General features: G+C 33.5%; 1 protein-coding gene across 1 annotated transcript; it reads left to right on the top strand.

Moving 5' to 3' along the window:
* The first annotated feature begins 22,286 nt into the window (after positions 1-22,286).
* LOC139495877 (uncharacterized) lies at positions 22,287-23,823 on the top strand. Its single transcript, XM_071284284.1, has 2 exons — positions 22,287-22,667; positions 23,361-23,823. The coding sequence occupies exons 1-2, from the start codon at positions 22,431-22,433 to the stop codon at positions 23,583-23,585; spliced, it is 462 nt and encodes a 153-aa protein (XP_071140385.1). The 5' UTR covers positions 22,287-22,430; the 3' UTR covers positions 23,586-23,823.
* Positions 23,824-24,044: the final 221 nt, after the last annotated feature.

Below are 24,044 nucleotides of genomic sequence, written 5' to 3'. Positions count from 1 at the left end.
TTATATGACATGATTATATTTATAATGTTAAAGCTTTGTCATGCATATTTATATTCATAATTACTTTTTGTAGGTGCATGGAAAGCCATACGCAAAGAATTATCTACTTCTACAATCAAAGGTTGTGCCTTCCACTTTGGCCAAGCAGTTTGGTGGAAGACACAGAAGTTGTGCCTCAAGACCACGTACACCAGCAGGGGTGCAGAATATCGTTACATCCGTTCGCTGATGGCACTACCGTTTTAACCATCTGCAGACATCCAGCCAGCTTTCGATAAACTGTCACTGGGCTACATCTCCGGACCTGGAGCAACTCGTCAGATATGTGGACAACACATGGCTATGCAACACCGTTTTGGCATCAACGCAACTGGAACATCTTTCCGACCAGCATCAGGACTAATAATGATGTTGAAGGTATGTATTTTCTATTTCTATATTGTTAAGAAAATGCTGAATTTAATTTTTATTTAATTTCAATGTAATCACACGACGTTACCAACAAGGATTACTGCAATATAAATTTACATTCAATTTACAGATAGACATATCTCCACCAGAAAAAAAAGTGAGGTGATAGGGTAAGAATAAGAAAAAGAATGTTTAATTTTTTGGCATAACGATGCTTGTAACAGTTAAAATAACAGAAGTTTCCGGTGTTGCAACAGACATTATATAAATATAACTTCATCAACATAATCGAGACATTTTTCGACTTATACTGCATCAACATGATCAAGATATTTTACGAAATTTTACTGAAAAGTCCCAGTTTTATTATAACAATAATTATTTTGCATGGTTTTCTGGCAGATTGGCTCTTAATGTCATATTATATTACTTTGTCTTTTAGATTTCAGTTTCCGAAACAGTGAAACAGATTGAGGAGTCTCTGTCTGTTGAAAAAATGTACATAGTCGTAAGAAACAAGGAGTAATAAAATATTATACAAATACTTTAGAAAAACTGAATTGTAAAATAAGTGCCTTAACTGCATCAAAATACAGGATTATGACACAGATAAAGAAAATGGCCATGACATTAGAACAAGAACAGGTGTAGGAACAAAATGGACAGCCTGCTGTACAGATGCTTTAGTTATGGGGAACTCCGTGAGAGGTTCATGAAAGGTGAATCTCTCACGGACTATCCACCTTACATCAACAGGAAACAGGAAACAGAAAATAATGCCAGAAATAGAAAAGGATGAAAAAGTCGAGTTTTTAACACCAAAGAAAGATCTGTTTAATTTCGGTAGGGATAGTGGCAGGACCCTTGCCGAAATTCAAAAAGATTCACTGGAAAACTTTTAAATTATTTTTCAATGAGTAAATGTTGTTTGGAGGTTTTTTCAATGAGTAAATGTTGTTTGGAGGTTTTAGACTGAAATAAGATTTGTTTGAATGATATCATGCATTACTTAAATGCATAAGCATGTTTCGTCTATATAGTAAACAAGTTTTATTTAACGAAGGCTGTTTAACAGCTATTGTATAATATGCCAGCTTTAGCGTTTTGGAATAAAGAACGACAACTCTTTCTACACGACCCATCTGAAAAGTTTCGTAACTCTCGTAAAATATCGTACGATTATTTTTTATGGCGGCCGAATTTAACGTTTCAACGCGACCTTGAATAAACGGGACAGATCGGAATAATTTCGATGTTAACTACGACAAGAATTCAGAAATTTTGGTAACTTGTGTGGCTTAATTAATTATTTAAATTTTATTGTACAACGGAAATTACCGAAGTTAGGACAACAACATCTGACGTCATGTTTCGTCTGCTTCAACATTCCATTATCAGTGAGGTCAAAACAAATTACCTAAATAATCACAGGTACTTCATTTAAAAGTCACAAAATCATAGTAAACGATTACATATTTAGCTTAAAAGTTCCGTCCAGGCATGGGAACACAGAAAAAACTTCTGCAGGCAATACATTTCGGATTTTTGTTTATGGCCAAGCGGCATGCGGGGTAAACTGCGGTGCACTGGTTGACCATGAATACTTATGTTCATCTGCCACATTATTCCCCACATCAAGGAACACTGGTAATTATACTGTTGAATGTGATCACTGTTATTTATGTAGTCAATTACGAATCCAGCATTTTTCATAAGGAGGGCCCGCTGACGGGGCGCTCTAGTCATGCTTCAGTGATTCCTATATAGTCAACATTTTTTTCCCATGAAAAGGGAGACCGTCCCCCTCTGGATCCTATGGTAGCCCACAGACTAATTTAAAACTTGACAAAAGTTTAAAACATAAAAAATTATTCAAATAATTCACAATCTTCTTATTTTGTACTTCCTTTGGCAAACTCTCAACAAATCTTTTCATTGATTATGTCACACCTTATACAGTCCCAGGAGATGGAAACTGTTTTCTCTCTCTCTTAGTTTAATCATAAAAGGAGACTTGAGTCTGAGTAGTACATTTAGAACTGACTACTGTATATATGGTATGCTCCCATATTGTCCAAAATTGGATTTTATGGGAAGATGGAGTTATTATGATAACCAATGAGAATACCCTGACTTTGATAGGTATATACAGGGGATGTTACTTGGAAGTGTGTGGGGTACATCCTAAAATTCTAGCTGCAGAAGACTAGTCACCTTCATATTTTATGCACCAGTTTAAACCTGTCAGATCAAAAAATTCACTCTACCAAGTACTTTATCACTATCAAGTTCACATTATATTTCAACCTATATTTATATTTAGCAATACACACTTATGGTTATGTAACGTGTAACCGGACGATCAATGGATCCGTATCTGAATAAATCAGGATTTCAAGTGTTCAGCTCAATTTTTCACCACAACCAGTTGTCCTATTCAAAACAATTAACACATCCTTAAATTGATTCACAACAAAAACTATATACACAGCACAATGCACATGAATTCAAATGCAAGGTGAAGTAACTCATTCACAATGCATAAACACACTGCCTTATTACAGAATATATACACACAATGTCACTTTGCAATCACTATGCAACATGTATCAGACCGATTTATTCACAATGTCACTAATATATAACTATGCAACATGCATACAGCCCTTTATTACACCATGTCACCAACAGATTACTTTGCAACATTCATCAACAAGTAAGTATCACATAAAACGTATGAACACAAAATCACATATATACAACTTCTATTTACAACGTCCACCAATATTTAATATCACCTTGTTAATCTGCAACTAATCACAATAACACAATGACACATTTACACATGCACAAATCCTTCAATTCACAAGGAATATACATATAAACACAGCTGAACTCACGCACTAACTATCTCCTTGAGTTCACACACAATGAATATTATCCAACTGGTAAGGTTTAACACAGTGCACTTTCACGAATACACTTCCACAATATTACAACTTGCAACACCAGCAAGTAAACACCTTGTATTCTCACTAATACAAATCTATGAAGTATTCACACTTCCACATAGTACAACTTGCAACACCAGCAAGTATACACCTTGTATTCTCATTAATACAAATCACTTATATATATCAGATTCACTTTATACATTGTATCACAATCACTATTGCAACATCTACATATAAATCCGAACACTATTTATATATCCTTTGGAATCACTTAATTCACTCTACTTACCAGTTGGAATATTTAATCCTGATGTTATCACTTCAACGGTCCACATAAAACTGACAAAGTTTCTCTGTCTTGAGCTGGTTTATATACTACCATATGGAACGGTCCATTATACTTAAAGGGGTGAAAATCAAGACTATACCAAATTTAGGGGTGTTTTTAGTAATAGATGGTGCTCCAACTATGGAGAAACTTGTATACATATAGAAGCACAATTAATAAGGAAAGACAACTGGAATTTCACATCGAAATAAATAAACTATGACCAATTTGTGTTACACTACCCACGCCTCAAAAATCATGCGTCCTCGCATGACTCCTTAAATACATCTGACATGCTGATAAATCATCTATCATAGTGGTCATTTTTCATACCCAAACTCTTACCATAGTGCAGACACTATTTCCATTGAACATATCTTCTGACCACAACGTCAGGCACCATTACATCCGACAATAATGTCAGGCTACCATTTTGTCCATCAGGTCTAAACTGATGACATCACAAGGCACCACCCGTAGATACAAAGTCTACCTATATGTCCAAATTCCATTCAGCCATATCAAACATATTTTGAACTTTCTTCTTATTAACAAACACTATTCACAGTATATTTCTCCTTTCGTCAGAATAAAACTTTTTAAAACTTCCCACTTCAAAATATCTGTTTCCAACATAAACCTTTTCCTCATTAACGTCTGTAATTTTGAGCGTCACTGACAAAGAATACAGTACGAAGGTCCCTAACAAATTTTGCCTCTGCAGCGGCCCCAAGGAGCCTACTCTTAACGAAATCTGCAGGAGGGGTCTTTTACATGCACAGGGAGTGACATGTGCCTGTACATGGGGCCTCGGATTTAACGTCCCCATCCGACGGACTCTTAATTAACTATATGTACACTATATACACTACAAAACTGTCTATATACACATATGATACATCCAATCGTTTACACTTCACAGTGATCCTTTACCCAAAAACGCTTCTTCTTTTCAGGCTCATGACTACTTTCTTCCAAACACTACACTATCTCTAATTAGTTCAAAACCATCTGTAATTCCTGAATCATTTTTCATTTGCAAAGAATTAGAGGCTGAATGCATAAAACTGTGTCTGAGGCAATATTCCAATTTTGCAATTTCATTTTTAAAAAGACCAATTTCCAAATCAAACATATCATCTGCCATTTCAATATCAACTGACCTAATGTTCCTTCTTACTTAGAAATGTACTATACTTTGACTACAAACGCAACACACAAATATATTTTGAAATATTACAACTAGTTCAATCACATACGAATTTACAGAAACCAACACATGAAATCCCACCGCTTGCCACCAAATTTGTAACGTGTAACCGGACGATCAATGGATCCGTATCTGAATAAATCAGGATTTCAAGTGTTCAGCTCAATTTTTCACCACAACCAGTTGTCCTATTCAAAACAATTAACACATCCTTAAATTGATTCACAACAAAAACTATATACACAGCACAATGCACATGAATTAAATTACAGGGTGAAGTTCTTCATTCACTATGTATACACACTGCCTTATTACAGAATATATACACACAATGTCACTTTGCAATCACTATGCAACATGTATCAGACCGATTTATTCACAATGTCACTAATATATAACTATGCAACATGCATACAGCCCTTTATTACACCATGTCACCAACAGATTACTTTGCAACATGCATCAACAAGTAAGTATCACATAAAACGTATGAACACAAAATCACATATATACAACTTCTATTTACAACGTCCACCAATATTTAATATCACCTTGTTAATCTGCAACTAATCACAATAACACAATGACACATTTACACATGCACAAATCCTTCAATTCACAAGGAATATACATATAAACACAGCTGAACTCACGCACTAACTATCTCCTTGAGTTCACACACAATGAATATTATCCAACTGGTAAGGTTTAACACAGTGCACTTTCACGAATACACTTCCACAATATTACAACTTGCAACACCAGCAAGTAAACACCTTGTATTCTCACTAATACAAATCTATGAAGTATTCACACTTCCACATAGTACAACTTGCAACACCAGCAAGTATACACCTTGTATTCTCATTAATACAAATCACTTATATATATCAGATTCACTTTATACATTGTATCACAATCACTATTGCAACATCTACATATAAATCCGAACACTATTTATATATCCTTTGGAATCACTTAATTCACTCTACTTACCAGTTGGAATATTTAATCCTGATGTTATCACTTCAACGGTCCACATAAAACTGACAAAGTTTCTCTGTCTTGAGCTGGTTTATATACTACCATATGGAACGGTCCATTATACTTAAAGGGGTGAAAATCAAGACTATACCAAATTTAGGGGTGTTTTTAGTAATAGATGGTGCTCCAACTATGGAGAAACTTGTATACATATAGAAGCACAATTAATAAGGAAAGACAACTGGAATTTCACATCGAAATAAATAAACTATGACCAATTTTTGTTACAGTTATATAACATCACAGTACCAAAATTGTACTCAGTAAGGGACGACATCAAAAGTTCAATGAAGGATAAAAAACTTAATTCACATATTTTTTTCACTGATCCCCCCACCCCCTCTTAACTTAATTTGGGAAAAATTGATTGACCCATATAGATATATGTAAAAATCAATGTCGGATAACCAAATCTTGCAGCCGTTCAACCCCCCCACCCCCAAACTATTTGAATGAAGTTTTTTATCTTACATTGATCTTTTGATGTCGTCCCTAACCAAATTGCACCTTTTTAGCCCAAATAACTGCAAAAATCTTACAAGTTTTCTTTCACCATGTGGAGTTATCTTATTATCATCTTTTTATAATGAGCAATAAAATTTGTTACCAGCATCCTTTTCTTCAAAAAGTAATAGTTAAAGCATGGAATAATGTCAAATTGTTCGAAATATTTGAAGAAATAAAACAAAATCTGTTTATATCCCAGTTTTAAGGATTTGAAATTAACCATACATGGAATTTGGGAAATGACCTCATTACAGTATCATCATGATGAATTGTTTGGATGTAGTTTCAAACCTATTTTTCAATGACTCTACATGGACTCAAAATTAAATTGGTGTAACTATATTGTAAACAAGGAAAGTCTACAAAATAAGCAAAGAATAAACTTTTGTCTGGTACATAAAAAAAGTTGGTAAAAACCTGACAATTTAGGTGCAATTTGGGTATTCTCATGTTAGCAACTTCACAACAGAACTACAAATTTATTTTCATGACCAAAAAAAAAAAAATACAAAACTAAAGGCAATAAAATGTTTTGCCACCCATAGCCTGATAGGACCACAGATGTATATCAAGCATATAAAAAACACCAAATTGTTTATGTCAGTTGAAATCAAACATATTTTAATTTAGGATTCTTTAAACTTCAATATGGACTAATTTGAAAACAGGTATCATGTGAACCCACATATTTCTATTCAGCAGCAGTCTCTTACTACACATCTCCTTAATTTCGTATGGTAGTAAGTCCTACAAAAATATTGAAAATGTGTACATTTAATTTTTTTTCTAGCTTCTCTCATGTGAAAGCAGTACCTTTTTGGCCACTATCTATGTGTTGCATCTAAATAAGAATTGTAACACTTTATAGTGACTGAACAGGTTAAACAAATACTTCTGAAGAAACCTTAAAAGAAGACAACTTGAAACAGCACCAGCCATGCCAGTATACATGTATGTATGAATAAAACATTCAAGCATTTTTAAATAGGGGTTCCCAACCCAGGACAAAGGGGGAAGGGGGGTCCAACTACTAAATGTCCCCATTCAAATGCATTGATTGGCCAAAAAAAAGGGGGGTCCGACCCCTGGAACCCCCGCCCTTTCAATTTCAATGCAATATCTTAGTTCTATGTCCTTGTGAATATATCGTGAGGAAAGTTATCAATAATTCTGCAAATAATGCAATTTTATCAAGAGTTTTGTACATTTTCTGTTAAAATTTTCATACAATCAGTGAAACATTTAAACAGGCTAAACTAAATTTATATTGCTGAAAGTGTCAAACAATGACAAGTGTTTTATTTATCACTCATGTGTTTTTGTGAGAGAAAAAAATCATGTGCAATATTTGGAATTAAAGGGAAAGAAGATCCTTTTGCCTCGCACTGGCGCATGTCAATTGTGAATATATACTTACCAAATATATTTTCTTTATCTTGATACTCACTTCGACATTATCAAGAAGTACATATCATAGGAAAAATACACAAATTACAGATAAAATATTTAAAACACCCTATTTTGAGTGCATCTGCCAAATCAGTATTTGTTGCATCTATATATACTAGATGAGTATAATCAATGTAAATAAGGAAATTTTTGGAAGAAAAACCCAAAATTAAAAAAAAAATACCCCCAATAATGTTGTACTATAACCCCAAAATCAATTCTAATCTTCCTTTTGTGTATTGAACCTCCTAGTGAAATTTCATGGAGATCCATTAACTTATACTCAAGTTATTGTCTGAAACCAAATGTGTCTTTTTGAAAACAACTATGACATGATAAAGCATTACTCGAAAGCAAATTTTTGACATGCTTGTATTTCCCATTTCCATTTTCAATTTTATTTTGCTGTCATATAAGAACTTGAAAAGTAAGCTACATCATGTACATGTAACCAAAAAAATATATGCAAGAAATGACATAAAACCGACTCTGAATCTAATAGTACATGATATTGATGTAGAACTCACAAACTGGAGATGATCAGAAATACAAATGTTTTTATTGGAGTCAGATTTTTATTACCGCAACCCTTTAGCGATATCAATTAAAATTATTTAGTTAAAATTTAACACTATACCCAAACAGAAAAATAAATGAACAAATTGCTTTCAAATCGTATTCAAATCTCTTTCAAATCGTGATTCTGCGATTTGTTAGTACCATTTGCTTCCGATTCATTAAACAAATCATAGACAAATCAGAATTTTCAAAATTATCTAAATCTGATTTCTATATGATTTCTTTTTATTGTATGATTTGTAAGCCATTTGTTTCTGTTTTTGTGTGATTTCTTTATGATTTGTTTACTTAGAATATCGTATGAAATGATTTGAAAGAGATTTGACATTGTTAGCTAGAACGGTGTGATTTCGTTATGATTTGTTAACTTTGAATATCATATGGAATGATTTGAAAATGATTTGTTAACTTAGCTATCTTGGTGTGATTCATTGATGATTTGCTACAATGAATAAAATGTTAATGCATTCCAGTTTTCTTTGTTTATCTAGCTATCTCTCTGACTTCCGGTTGAGGTCAAATTCAAATTTCAAATACTGTTCTATATTTACTGAACAAAGAAGGTTGCAAGATGATGAGTTTTATTCAGTCTATGAAAGATGACGGTGGTAAGGAATCTTTATATTTATAAATTCACATATTTCACTAATACTATTCAAATGTTAACCATTAAAATTCAGAAACTGTGCATTTCAGTATCTTGTTGTAATCATGATAGTTTAGTGCTGTTAGGATTTATCTTAACAATAAAAATGTGTAAAAGATGTGTAAACAGATCAAAACATTTCAAGACTAGCTTCCCGAGCCAGCAGATAAAATTCACTAGCAAGTTTAATGTTTTAATTGTTGTTTACTGACCAGGTCCCGGGCAAAACGGACAAAGCTATATATGTATATATATATATATTACAATGTAGCAGATTTGGACCAAAACTAAGACCCATCACCGATTCGACACTATTCTACTAAGTACACATGGTTGCCTGTTTTTTTTTCTTCAAATTTCGTTTTAGTCAAATTAAAAAAGATCACGGGTAGATTAGTCAAATAATATGTTCGAGTAAAATTATTTAGAATGCACAGTAAAAAGTCGATATGTAAATCTATGTGTTGACTTGAGTTATCATTGATATGTTCATAATTAAATAAACTGTAAATAAGTTTTATAATAGAATTTTTGAAATACTGAGGCTCTCCTACCTCAAGAAAAGATTTCCGTAGCTGTATTTGGCCCAACTTTTAGAAATTTCATGTGCTCCGGAAAGTTGTAGTATATCTAACAACGGATAAAATACTAGTACAAGGCAAGGGTTTGAAACCTTTGAAAGTTGAAAGTATTTTTGATAACATAGATGTTGACTTACATGAACAAACAATACCCAAACAAACTTTGAAAGAAATTAAAACAAGAAATAAAACTTTTGTCAAGGCAGACAAAGGCACATTTAATTTAAGTGTAAGTTAAATTTAACTTAAGAAAGTGGTCACAGACAGGACATGAGATTATGCAATGTCTAAACGGCTGGATATGCTTACATTGCAAAATAACATAATTATCAACGGGTAGAAGAGTAACAGCAAGACCTAAGTGAAGGAAAGCCAAACCAAAAGAACAGACAAAAAAATAAACCCAAAGGCTAAAAATTCAAATAGTTATCAAAGGTACTAGGATTATAATTAAGTACCCCAGACGCGCGTTTCGTATACATTCAGCACCCTTTTCCTGATGGAAGGAAGATTAAGAGTGTGAATTTTTTTTTACGGTCTACAAACCATTTTTTTCTTATTGCTCATCGTGGAAGAAAACCCGTCCTCTATATTATCATGAAGCCTTGGCGAAGCATTCTTTTTTAACACCATAAAAGCCTAATCATCTTGTAACAATTGAGATACTAGTTATATTCATAATTACTTTTTGTAGGTGCATGGAAAGCCATACGCAAAGAACTCCCTACTTCTACAATCAAAGGTTGTGCCTTCCACTTTGGCCAAGCAGTTTGGTGTAAGAGTTGGGCCTCAAGACCACGTACACCAGCAGGGGGTGCAGCATATCGTTACATCCGTTCGCTGATGGCACTACCGTTTTAACCATCTACAGACAGCCAGCCAGCTTTCGATAAACTGTCACAAAGGGCTACATCTCCGGAGCTGGAGCAACTCGTCAGATATGTGGACAACACATGGCTATGCAACACCGTTTGGCATCAACGCAACTGGCACATCTTTCCGACCAGCATCAGGACTAATAATGATGTTGAAGGTATGTATTTTCTATATTTCTATTTTACATAAGTATTTCATTTTTTTGTAAAGATAATTATGAATTTAAATTTTACTTTTAATTTCAATGTTATCACACGACGTTACCAACAAGGATTACTGCAATATAAATTTACATTCAATTTACAGATAGACATATCTCCACCAGAAAAAAAAAGTGAGGTGATAGGGTACGAATCAGAAAAAGAATGTTTTATTCTGAATTGCTTAGTAGGAAAAGTGTGATAGACAAAAAGGGCAAGGGCAATGCTGAGGATTTGTTTTTAGGAAGATACGCCTGAGGCTTTTTTTGGCAGAACGATGCCAGTAACAGTTAAAAAAACAGAAGTTTCCGGTGTTGCAACAGACATTATACAAATATAACTTCATCAACATAATCGAGACATTTTTCGACTTTTACTGCATCAACATGATCAAGATATTTTACGAAATTTTACTGAAAAGTCCCAGTTTTATTATAACAATAATTATTTTGCATGGCTTTCTGGCAGATTGGCTCTTAATGTCATAATTATTTTACTTTATCTTTTACATTTCAGTTTCCGAATCAGTGAAACAGATTGAGGAGTCTCTGTCTGTTGAAAAAATGTACATAGTCGTAAGAAACCAGGAGTAATAAAATATTATACAAATACTTTAGAAAAACTGAATTGTAAAATAAGTGCCTTAACTGCATCAAAATACAGGATTATGACACAGATAAAGAAAATGGCCATGACATTAGAACAAGAACAGGTGTAGGAACAAAATGGACAGCCTGCTGTACAGATGCTTTAGTTATGGGGAACTCCGTGAGAGGTTCATGAAAGGTGAATCTCTCACGGACTATCCACCTTACATCAACAGGAAACAGAAAATAATGCCAGAAATAGAAAAGGATGAACAAGTAGAGTTTTTAACACCAGAGAAAGATCTGTTTAATTTCGGTAGGGATAGTGGCAGGACCCTTGCCGAAATTCAAAAAGATTCACTGGAAAATCTTTTAAATTATTTTTCAATGAATAAATGTTGTTTGGAGGTTTTAGACTGAAATAAGATTTGTTTGAATGATATCATGCATTACTTAAATGCATAAGCATGTTTCGTCTATATAGAAAACAAGTTTTATTTAACGAAGGCTGTTTAACAGCTATTGTATAATATGTAAACAGTATTGTTCACATTAATGAATTTTCTTTTCATTTTCAATGCAGCTAGTTAATAACAACCAACATGATGCTTGCATCAACAAGATTGCCACATTGAGAATTGAAAATGGAAAATTGTATGCTGAATTAGGTCGCCTTCAAACAGAAAAAAACGCGTTAAAGGCAAACATCAGTCAGCGAAATTCTGAAAACCCTGTTAATGTCAGTAACCGTAAGATGCATTCTTATGAAGTTAAGACTCAACCTTCAACACGAAGATCTTGTCTATCGCTTCGATGTCTTGAAAACATAATATCAGACATTCTAAACATATGACTTCCAAAATTAGCCAGCAAAGTATCCTTTCTGATTCAGTGGCCTGATAAGGAATATCTATTAAGTAATATGCCATCTGTTTATAAACAATCATGTAGAAGGTGCTCTAGTATTATTGACTGTTTTGAAGTGTTTATTCCGCGAAAAGAGCTCAGACCTGGTCAAACTACAAGCACATCAACAACATTAAATGTTTAGTGTCAATAGCACCAACAGGAGCTATTTCGTTTGTATCAAACGCATTTGGTGATAGGACATCTGACAAAAGTTATTTGGACATAATTCAGCATGGAGATCAGGTGCTGGCTGACCATGGTTGTTTTATATCCGTAGAACTTGCCAACAAAAGTGCAACACTTGTTATACCACCATCCACTAAATAAGTGCCAAAGAAGTAGAACAGACCCGTAAAATAGCCCATGTCAGAATCCATTTCAGAGATTAAAAAACTTTAACATTCTTAGTTCAATCATGAGTATGAGTTTGCATCCTCATTCTTATTACATTCTTACCATTTCGTCGTGTGAATATTATAATGTTTTATGTCCCCTTTTTCTAAAACTGAGAAAATGGCATTTAAAGTTGGACAGTCTGATATCCAGTCATATAAAACAAGAGCTATGCAAAAAGTATGCGTAATACTAGTTCTAACACATCTGATTAAATTGTCCTTTTCAGAAATCTGATCAAGTACATATTATTTCGGCAATTTCATATTTCAAGTTTGGAGATAGTACATTTTAATCTTGTGATAAGTAAAGTTGAAAGAATTAAAATGGTATTGGAGATAAAACATTATAATATTATTACTGGGCAATGTATATGCCATTAAAATTGAATAAAATCGGCAGTAGAAACAAAGGCCATACACAATCTTGTTGGTTAAAATAGTGTCTTATGTTTTCTTTGAACTATATAGCTATGCCTGCAAGGCAAACTGGACGTATAGTTCTTCTGTCTATGCGTCTGTCCTTGCAAGGTTAAGGTACACGTTGACTTTGTCTTTCTTAATAGAATTTCAATGTTAAAAAACCAGGTTAAGTTTCAGGTTTAAGTTTTTGATATAAGAGTTATGATATCATCAAGCAGCTTTGTACATAGATAGCTTAAGATGTGGACTGTTTGATGCAAAGTTGATGCTTGGGTCGTAATAAGTCAAGACTTATTGACTTTGTCTTTTGTAATAAAAAGTCAATGCTAAAGACCCAAAGTTAGGGTAAGTCCTGATCAAGTCAATTGATAGATTCTCATCCACCTAAATTGAAAATATTGGGTTGAGTTGGACTCTTATATTTTATTTTTACGTATTTTTATTACAGATTCCAAAGAACTTTGTAAAAATACATAAAAAACCTAATTGGTTGGAACGGATGGGGATAAGAATGTAAAAATTAATTTGATATGATCTTAAGGTTAAGTCTGTAATGGGTCTGTGTCTGAACAAACTGTTAGTCATTTTAAATACAGATCATTGGCGGGCATGTAGTGTCATTGGACATTCTTTTTCTAAAAGGACAGTAATAAAATGACACATAATAATTAGACAATGACTTTATGAATATAAAACTAAAGAATTACAAAAATGGCACCTTTACTCCTTATAGGATGCTGATTTATAAACAAATCATAATTAGCACATCATCATAACAGTTGGACATTAAGTTCATGACATGATATGAAAGGGATCTGTATATGTTTCAGCTAAACAAAATGTATATTTTTTGCTATTATTCATTAAAAAGCTGTCACTTGGACCATTTGAAAATTTCTATATTTTGTCAATAATATTAACAACATGTAAAGACTATATTTATGTATGAAAGTGCCATAAAGTCCTATTAAATTATAATGCCCTCATTTCATACTATCTCCATTGGTAAACTTTTGTCATGTGACCCAGAATCCGTCAATTTCATTGGTTTGTACTTAGATCACTATAATTCTGAATACAACATTGTATTTGGAGATATATCATTTTAATACTACTGTTTTAGGCAAATTTGAAGATAATTAAGCCTGGTTAAATATATAGGGAGATAAAACATTGCAGCACGAAACTATTGACACCCATAACTCATTTCCACTGTAAAATGGACTTATAACATTATAATATTCACACGACGATTTATTAAGCAATTTGTAATCTCAACCCAAACTCGTGTCCTAAACAAATCTTTTCAGACTTGTATATACATGCATAGTTATTTGGTAATAGAAAGTTGTTTATTGCAAAATTACAAACATGAGCATAATAGTTTATATTAATGATGCATTAACAAGAATTTCTACTTATTCCACATGAACAAAGAAGCCAGTTACAAAATCTATATATTATAATATACATATTAACAGATAAAACATTATATACAAGCTATTCTTTTTATATTCAAAAAGTAGTTTTAGCAAAATTGGTTCCAAATATTCTTTATTATAGATATATATGTTGTAAAGTTTTTATTTTTTTTTTATTTTTTACATTTTTAAGTGTACATTCCAGCTATTGATAATGCAATGTAAGTATGTGTGATTGTAACATTGATGCCCATTTTTATCATCAATACATATATATTGCATAAATACAAGATGTTGATTGAAGTGTATTAATAAAGTAATTCAATTGGTATTGTTTGTTTGTCTATATTTCACAGCAAGCACAAAACCACTTTCCTCTCGGTTTACGTCGTATGTTTACACATTTGTAATTGAACCATTCGTAAGGTCATTGGTCAGCATCACACCTTTTCATTCAGCCATACGTATGGTTCTGAACAAATACACCACGATTTCTCATTAAAATTGTTGTTGTTGTCGATCCTGTCATTGTTGTTGTTGGCTCATTTTCAAATTCACGTACTATTACCATGCTTGCTTCAGGTTGACATTTGATATATACAATTATGGTCCCATTTAACTGATTTTGGCTGTGAAGCTTATCATCAAATACGTGGATACAAGGGTGGTCGACCTAAATCATTTAAAATGAAAAAATGTGATACAATGGGTCAAGTTTTGGGGCTGGCTAAACAGCTGTATTTCCTCAAAGGAAATGACACAATTAGGGGTAAAATCGCAGAATTTGAAATAAAACTAACTGACACATATTTTCAAAATATAGAACCACAGTCCACCGTGGAGTCATGTTTCAATCGTTCAAGACAATAGAGGTTAAACTTCTGTAGACAAAATTAGTACAATTGAGAGTTATGAGTTGCCACTTTTATCACTTTCAAAGAAAAGGAATGCAACAGCGTCTGCTCAGATTGAAGTTATTGAACCTTCAACATGTTTAAGGTTGAAGAACCCTTATGTAGCCATTTTTGTACGAATTTTTAAAACATCAATTGTATCAAAACTTCAGATATAATGAATAATATGGACAGGCCATTTAGTACATATACTAGGGGGAAGTTTGATGGAAAGCATTATAATTTATTGTTGCATTTAAGGTGATACCCAACACTTTCACTAAAATTAATTTGGCTCGTTTAATTTTCATAAAATTTTGTCAAAGTATTTACTTTGACCCTTTAACAAAAATATAAAAATTTCAAAAAATTTGAACCAACGGTTTTGTCAGAAAAATTACACTGGTTATATAGCAGTTTGAAAAACACCAATGTTGATCATTGAGAAGCTTACTATTTCTTTTACAACACAACGTAATTAAAACGTTTAGCTGACCTTACAGAGTTATCTCCCTGAAGTGTTATGTACCACCGTAAAAGAAAAAGAGTACTTTGTGGCAAATAAACTAAGATTTTTTATAGGAAATCCACAGCCTTTAAAAAACAGATTTTTGATATCAAATTTGAAAAATAGATAACTCACTTGCTTTTCTATGATGTGCTAGTGTTTATTTTTTCAAAATGTTCTAACCAACCTGTAAATTACTACCAATAAAGTGCAGTTAGAATGGCAGCACTTCATCACATTTAGGTAAGAACATCTGAATATGACTAAAATATTATATGAATGTTTGTGTTGTTGTTAGTTAATCACTTAAAATCATTAATTGGACATGCGAGTATTGATTTTTCATTATTTTTGGAAATTCTCCAGGAGCCAATTATAAAAATTACAGAGGCAAAAGATGTAAGTTGGCTTTCCTATGTCTATAAGGAGATGCTTTCCTTTAATCATCACAAGTTTGGAGAGAGGAGATGCCCAAGCACTAGGTCTGGCCACATTTGTACAGAAGTTTGACTTCATTGAAACTTTGTACATGATGTGTGATTTGCTGCCACCACTATCACAACTGTCAAAAGCCTTACAGGTAACATTATTTTACAAATACCTAATTCATAACTCAGTTAATTGTTATAATATCTGCACTGTCAAGATTCAAATAGGTAATTTATCTAAATTTAGTTATCAAAAACAAGATTTGTTTTACAGAGTAAAGATGCAGACTACACAGAAGTAAGACCTCTTGTGACTGGAACTATAAAGCCCATCCAATCATTTAAAGAAAGGCATGGGGAAAATTATGCTTCAGTATGGAAACTGATAGATGATTTAAACAAAGATAACTTCAAGGTCAAGAGTCCAACAGAGGAGGAATTTGAAAGACAGGTAATTCATCCAATCATTTAAAGAAAGGCATGGGGAAAATTATGCTTCAGTATGGAAACTGATAGATGATTTAAACAAAGATAACTTCAAGGTCAAGAGTCCAACAGAGGAGGAATTTGAAAGACAGGTAATTCATAAGTACATGTATATGACATTACAATAATTTGGATTTGTATATTGAATATATGTATGTTCTATAAAATTGTTCACAATGTAAACATTTCCATACATTGACGATGTGGTGGAGAATTAAGAGAAGAGATTTCCAGATGTACCTCTGTTGGAAAGCTTTTCTGTGTTTGACCCCAACAGTGTTCCAGGCGAAGCTGATGGTTATGGCAGGGAGCAAATAGGAGTAAATACCTTTATACATGTACTTCTTTTATGTAATATAACAACTAAACGTTTGTTTGGTTCTTTATTATTTTATTCCATTTATATATATATTTTTTTTTCAAATTGAATATATATCTTTTTCAGATCCTTTCAGACCACTTCAAAATGGATCTGGTGCCATTAAGCCAGGAGTGAAGGCTACTAAAGAATACAATCAACACTGATGACAGCCTCAAGTCTCAATCTGCAAATTTGATCATGCAGCAATTGGCTGACAAGTTAGCAGCAGGTTTTCCTCTGTAGTCCAGCCTATCAGCTGTTGGCTTACTATTGCCTACATCTACTGCAGGTAAATACATATATCCTGAATAAAATCTTTTACATCATAACATGAATATGCATTATCTTTTTATTTATTTAAGTTGCCAGTTGACATATAAAATAATTTATAATTCATTTATGACCGATTGCTTTCGTGTCACAATAGTTCACCCAAACAAAGAGTTACGCGCCCTTGAATCAAAATTTCCGGGGAGAACACTGAAAAGGTGTACTTGATTTGGTCAATATTTTTATATGTTTTAACTAAAACTGAAAAAGAACACCCGATACCATGTTCCGATCAGGATAGAGGTTAACAACCAAGTACCAGAGGGATGCGATGGAGTAGACCTCCACCAAGATTGCCGAAGCAGATGGCACTGGTTTCCTTGTCCGTTTTAAGCATTATATATTTGCCACTTTTCACTTATCAACATGATCAAACGAAAAACACAATCATGATCTGTTACTGTTCAATATTTTCTGTTGATGGCTATGCTCACTTAAATGAGTTGATGTTAAAATATTATAAAACAATAAGTTGACATACCCATTATCATGCAGTTGAAATGTAATGATTAAATTAAATGAATTGGTTTACACGTATTTATTATTAACTTCAGGCAATACCAATTTCAATATGACCAAGCACTTACATATGTTGAATACGTAGCATAGTAGAGTTTTTAATGTGTGTTTCACAAGAGAGCATGAAATGGTAACATTTATTCTAAATGATCATTTCAGGAAGAGGAGGAAGAAACAACAAAACAAACTAAAACAAAGGAGATGGTACACCAAAAAAGAATAAGCCTAAAAGGTTCGACAGGGGAGGTTGAGGAAACACTCTGGACGGATCAGGCAAACACCACATTGCCAGCTGATTCGTGGCAGTTTGTGACAGACCTTAGGCTCAATGTGTATCATGGCGTGAAGTCGTTCAATTCCACTTTTAAGACCTAAATACTGGTAAGAAATTATTACTACTACTTCTTCTTAACATAACAAAACAGACTTGTGTAAACATATACAAAACTTCTTGATATGTATAATATAAACAACACCCTTTGAAGTAACATCATTTCAAAAATCTGACTTATTTTCTATTTTCATCATAAAAATAAATTTAAAGAGAGAAATTAAGTGAAAAATGTATCAATTAATCCATAATTTATAATCATGCCAAACACAGGATGTTGAGTCTTTCTTATTTATAGAAAGTTATCACTCTCCTTTGTTAAAACCTTCAATAATAAAAGAAAAACAAAAGCCCCCCCCCCCCCCTCAATAAACTTCTTAAGATAATATAGCATAGAATACTAATATCTCCTTTGTCATCACAATGGATGCTTAGACATATATAAATTAATCCTAAAATGACATCTCAGTTAAGTCTAAATGAATTAAATTTATCAACCCAGCTTTATTTAATGAATCTTATCATAACCAAGAGAGAAGAATAAGTCCTTTAATATTTAGGAAAAATGTTATACTTTCATTCTATTTAGAAAACTTTATGATGGATCATCGTGCTTCAATCAGTAACTTTATTTCTCAATTAACTAATTTTGTATCTCAGCATGTGCCAGTAGTGGGGAGTCATTTTTTCCCGTGAGTTGTTTGAAGAAATGAAGAATTGGTACTGTCAGCAACCCATCAGCACATTTTTGGGAGAATCGATGCAGCAGTGCAATGCAGCTAATAGTGTACAAAGCCGAGACATGTTGCAGATAGCTTTAGATATCTTGAAGGACAGGTAAGAAATACTTTAAACATAAATTTCAAAATATTTGAACCAACCATTTCTTCATAAAAATTACACTGGGTATATAACAGTTTAACAAACACTAATTTCAACCATTGAGAAGCTTATTACAATGTCCTTAAATACATATCATAAATAAAACATTTAGTTGATTTTACAGAGTTATCCCCCCTACAGTGTTAGGTACATCTTAATTACACAAATTATATAAAAGTTTGGTTTGAAAACAATAAAAAAAACAACATAATACACAAATTAATCACAAATTAAGTCTGTTGGGTGGTATGGACTGTCTGGTGCTTCTTCTTAAAATGAGTGGAGGTGCTGGTAAGGGTAGGATGACTTCCTGGTGTACTACAGGTGGTATAGGTTGGACTGCTGCTTGGTGTAGTGGTTGATGTTGAGGAGGGTTAATAAGCTGTCTTACAGGGGGGATGAAGTTTCTTAAAGCTGGTATAGCGTTTAGCAAAAGTCTATGTATACGGTTTAAAACCACTAATACGCTAATCATGGTAAAGATTAGAACTTGAAATTGCTATACAAGAAGAAAATAAAAAAAAAATACAAATTTTATAAATTGTTACTACTTAAATTGTACCAGGCTTTATTATAGAGTTCATCTTCTGAGTTTGAAATATTATTAGAATGTCTTTTCCTCCAAACAATAAATCCACCTATTAGAAAGAATATCACTGTAAGTAAAAAAAAAAAAGTTAAAAGCAGTGATATTGAAATTACAATTTAAATTAATAATTAATTCTTTTATCCTAATAGAACTTATATTTAGGGGCAGTAGGAATCTCCTGTAGAGAAAGACCATGCTCAATTAACCCTCCCCTACTATTCCTCAAACATTTCTTCCCCAAACAAATGAGAGCTATCACCAGAAGTACTACAAGAAAAGAAATAATTTAACTAGTTATGGTATCCATTTCAACATATAAAGAATCATCGTTCTTAACTGGAATGTAGTCTGATTGATAGTAATACTTTTTTAATAAGAACACCAAAATTAAGACAATTAAAAGAAACAAAATTACTCCAAGAAAAATTATATAAACTTTTAAGCTACCTGTTAAAGTGGTGACGGTTGCCACTATCCAGGGTGTTGTGGAGTTGGCCTCATTTTCTGTAGTAGTCTAAAATAAAAAATTAAATAATAAACTACATGTACACAAATAAAATAACATAACCTAATCCACACCCTAATACATGTTACAATCAATACACATTTAGCTTTAGTTGAATTTAAGGCATGAGAAATTTATAAGTATAAATGTCTAAAATAGTGAAAATAAGTACTTTCAAAATTGTTTACGTTAATTTTAACAGCAGTGTTTTTATGTTTTTAGAATACACCACCACAATGCAATGGTTATGTTAAGTAGGGATTCTCTTTGCCCTATTGGTGAAAACCCACCTGTTGATGGTCAGGGAGAGTGCTGGACATTTGGCTGTGGTCGTACACTTTTGCTGTTGGAACGCTTTGAGGCCATTCTGTTGAGGAGTCAGGGGAACCCCCCTCCGTATGAGGAGAGGTCTCGCCCGCATCAGTAGTGGACACTAGGTCTTCGGTATTCAGGTTTTCCAGTGACTGTAAAAAACAATAATATATCAAATTTAATATTTATAGTTTTTAACACAAATCTGTTTAATAGAAATACAATTAAAATTATGCTAACAAATATTTCTTTTCTTATATTGATAAAGGGAATTTGTCTTTCATAAAGTAGGTGTCAATTTTTTGTAAACAATAAAAATGGCGGATGTTGAAAACAAGTTACGTAATAGCATCTTACACAAATTTTATCTGCAATCTGCACTTCCGTGTTGGGGGATGTTGAGATGGCCTGGCAACAATTGCCTATGGTGCAGGTTTTTATGGATACTCTCTCTAAATGCTGGCCAAAAGTCATTAACGTGCTGGAACCCGCCAGTCTGTCTAGGGTTGATTGATTGATTGTTGGTTGCTTAACGTCCAGTGGCAAATATTTAATGCATATTCAGGACGAGAACAAGTTCACAATAAATACAATAGGTAGGTTGATACAATAGAGGCCATCTGGGATGATGGTCAGGGAAATTTGGACTGCCACTGGAAAATTAGGGTATATTGGATAGGGTCAGAAATTTTGCCTTGCAACAGGCCACCTACGGACCCCTCAAAGAGTTGTTGCAAGGGTTCTTAACGTGCAAAGAGCGTGGCACTCTCTTTACACGAGTCATCGGATTTAACGTCCCCCTTCTGACCGGACGTGACTGCGAACTTGATACATCCCGCACAGCCAAACGGACGCCCCACTTCGGCAAGCGTTTTACTGCCGGTCGGGAGAAGACCAAGTGACCATATTTCTATACCCCAGTCACCCTTGTGGAGTACCCGCCAGTCTGTCTAGGGTGATCTTTTTCACTGAAGCCGGTCCAGTGAAAACGTAGCTGCCTTCCCCCTCATGCAAACACTGCAGTTCTACTACCTCGTAGTTTTCATCAACCACACTTTTGCATTTCCTTATACTAAGGTCATGCACTTGGCCATAACACACAACAATACATAAAAACATCAAACACTTTGCGAGCACCATTTTTTGATTTTTCAGTTTTTTCTCTGTGAATCGTCTGCGCATGTGCACACAATCAACAGTCAATTAAAAATAAAAAGGCAGGAGATTATGATTGTATCAAAAAACAATACGAAAAAGAATAAATATGAAAGAATTGAGATGTTGCTATATGATCTTCAACAATAGTATAACTCGAAAAAAAACGGGGGGAACGGAAACATATAATAAGAAAATATTAGGTACAAGACAATGGCACTCAAAAAAAAAATCGAACGTTTTGGGGTGTTTTTTTTTTACAATGTAGCTGCTTTAGATAAAGATTTTAAGTTAAGAAACCCAAAAATAAAGCAGATGACATATTATCATAGTATAGTTTCTAGAGATTCATCAACACGTTGTTTTGTTGTTAAGCGCATTTTTGTTTGCGCACCACATAAACAATTTGGCATAGAGTTGTTATGCGAAACCTAAAAATGGGGTGGTTATCCCTCCTTTAGTCCCACCCCATACTTCAAAGTGTAATATTATTGGTTTAGATAATATTAGCTAGAAAAATGAAATAAATATAAAAGTGTGTATTTTTCGTTTACAAGTCAGTACTTCTAACCTTTGTTTAGAAATATATTTGCAAACGATTAAGTGTTATCAGAATGGCAGCCGAAAATGTGCAGTTTACCCAGTCTGTTACTTCAACTGGCAGGACGGAGTACAAACCCCAATTCGGGAGAGGGAAAGTACTTTCCTTTAAAAAGTCCGCTAGAGGACTCTTTTATTTAGATTTGGCGGCATCTAATGGTACGATCAAGCTGAATTTAGGCTTAGACGAGCTGGATGATCTTTTTACCCTGAGGGGGCACCTAGAGTCCCTAACGGCATACTTTCCACAGGTAAGACTATTTTATTTCTTTTTGTTTTTACATGAGGTTCACGTGTAGTAGTTTTCTTTAAAAACCAAGGAAATTAAAGATTATACCCTTTGAGGTGTTTTTTTTTCTCTGTTTGTATGCGCTTACCGTAAACAACAGGAAGTTTTTAAGTATTGTCTATTACCGTTTATCTTTCTGTTTATCTATCTACCTCGCTTTTGTTAGGGGAGATATCGGTGTTCACATTTGTCATTTGAGTTTTATTTTATTTTTCTTGTTTTAGCCGCTCTCTCAGCCACAGGAGCAGGTTATTCTGAAAGAAAATGTAGCGCCGGTTTATACACCACCACCACCAGCACCTTCCGTAAGTATATATTTATTAATGTAGAGTTTGAATATGTTCAAGAATCATGATTGATTGTTGGTTGCTTAACGTCCAGTGACAAATATTTCATACATGCTCAGGGTGAGAACAAGTTAACAATACATACAATAGGTAAGTCTTGCAATAGAGGGTGGTGTTTTTTTTGTTCTTCTCAAGAATCACCATGTATTCTTAACTTGATACAATCCAAACAAAGCAATACTTGTTTTTTAAGTATAGAATTGAACTTGCAAACAACCTTTTTGTCCTTAAAAAAAGATAAGCAACACTGAAAGTATTTCATTTCTCTCTGGTTTATTTATTTAAACATTTCATTTTTATTATTGCAGGCACCTCTAACATTGATATATGAAAACGAGGCCACTCCACTTCAAACAGACCCGATGTGGAATAAGGGAAGTACAATTCCGGTGAGGGTGGCCACCAAGAGGCAAGAAGAATCACTCCCGCAGTGGGTCAGCAAGACTGCAAAGTATGAGCAGGTGTCTCCTGTGAAAAACAATCTATACAATCTATCAGAGGAGAAGATGGGAGCATTTTTCCAGGCGATGTAAGGACGATGTGGTGTGACTAGTGAGGCGTTTAAAGGAATAACATTTTCAAAATTTCATTATGGACATACAATCTATCAGAGGAGGAGATGGGAGCATTTTTCCAGACGATGCAATGACGATGTGGTGTGACTAGTGAGGCGTTTAAAGGAATAACATTTTCAAAATTTCATTACGGACATAATACAAACAAACTGAGACGGTTAGTTTTTTAAGAATATTTAATAAATACTATCACTAATATGTGTCTATCTTATAATGTCCATAAGCATAGCTTTCAATTGGGTTCTTCCAGTAACGTTTATCATCAAACCTACACAGTCCTTTTTTCACTACGGTATCCATGAACAGTTCATGATTTTTACTTCTAATGCACGTCATTGAATTGGTGGTCGTAGTTTCTTCATTTAAACATTTCTTATACATTTCATGTCGGAGAGTCTGTTTTATGTCAGTTTTTGA

This window comes from Mytilus edulis, chromosome 11 (assembly GCF_963676685.1).
Source record: "Mytilus edulis chromosome 11, xbMytEdul2.2, whole genome shotgun sequence".
In the NCBI taxonomy this organism is placed as follows: domain Eukaryota; kingdom Metazoa; phylum Mollusca; class Bivalvia; order Mytilida; family Mytilidae; genus Mytilus; species Mytilus edulis.
Note: the sequence above shows the minus strand (reverse complement) of the source record. Positions and strands in the feature narration are given on the sequence as shown.

What these genes read in the sequence shown, in the direction of transcription:
- LOC139495877 (XM_071284284.1), top strand. Translation starts at nt 22,431, where the DNA reads ATGGCAGCCGAAAATGTGCAGTTTACCCAGTCTGTTACTTCAACTGGC. An exon ending in TAACGGCATACTTTCCACAG is followed by an intron (nt 22,668 to 23,360) that starts GTAAGACTATTT and finishes TTATTATTGCAG; the next exon opens with GCACCTCTAACATTGATATA.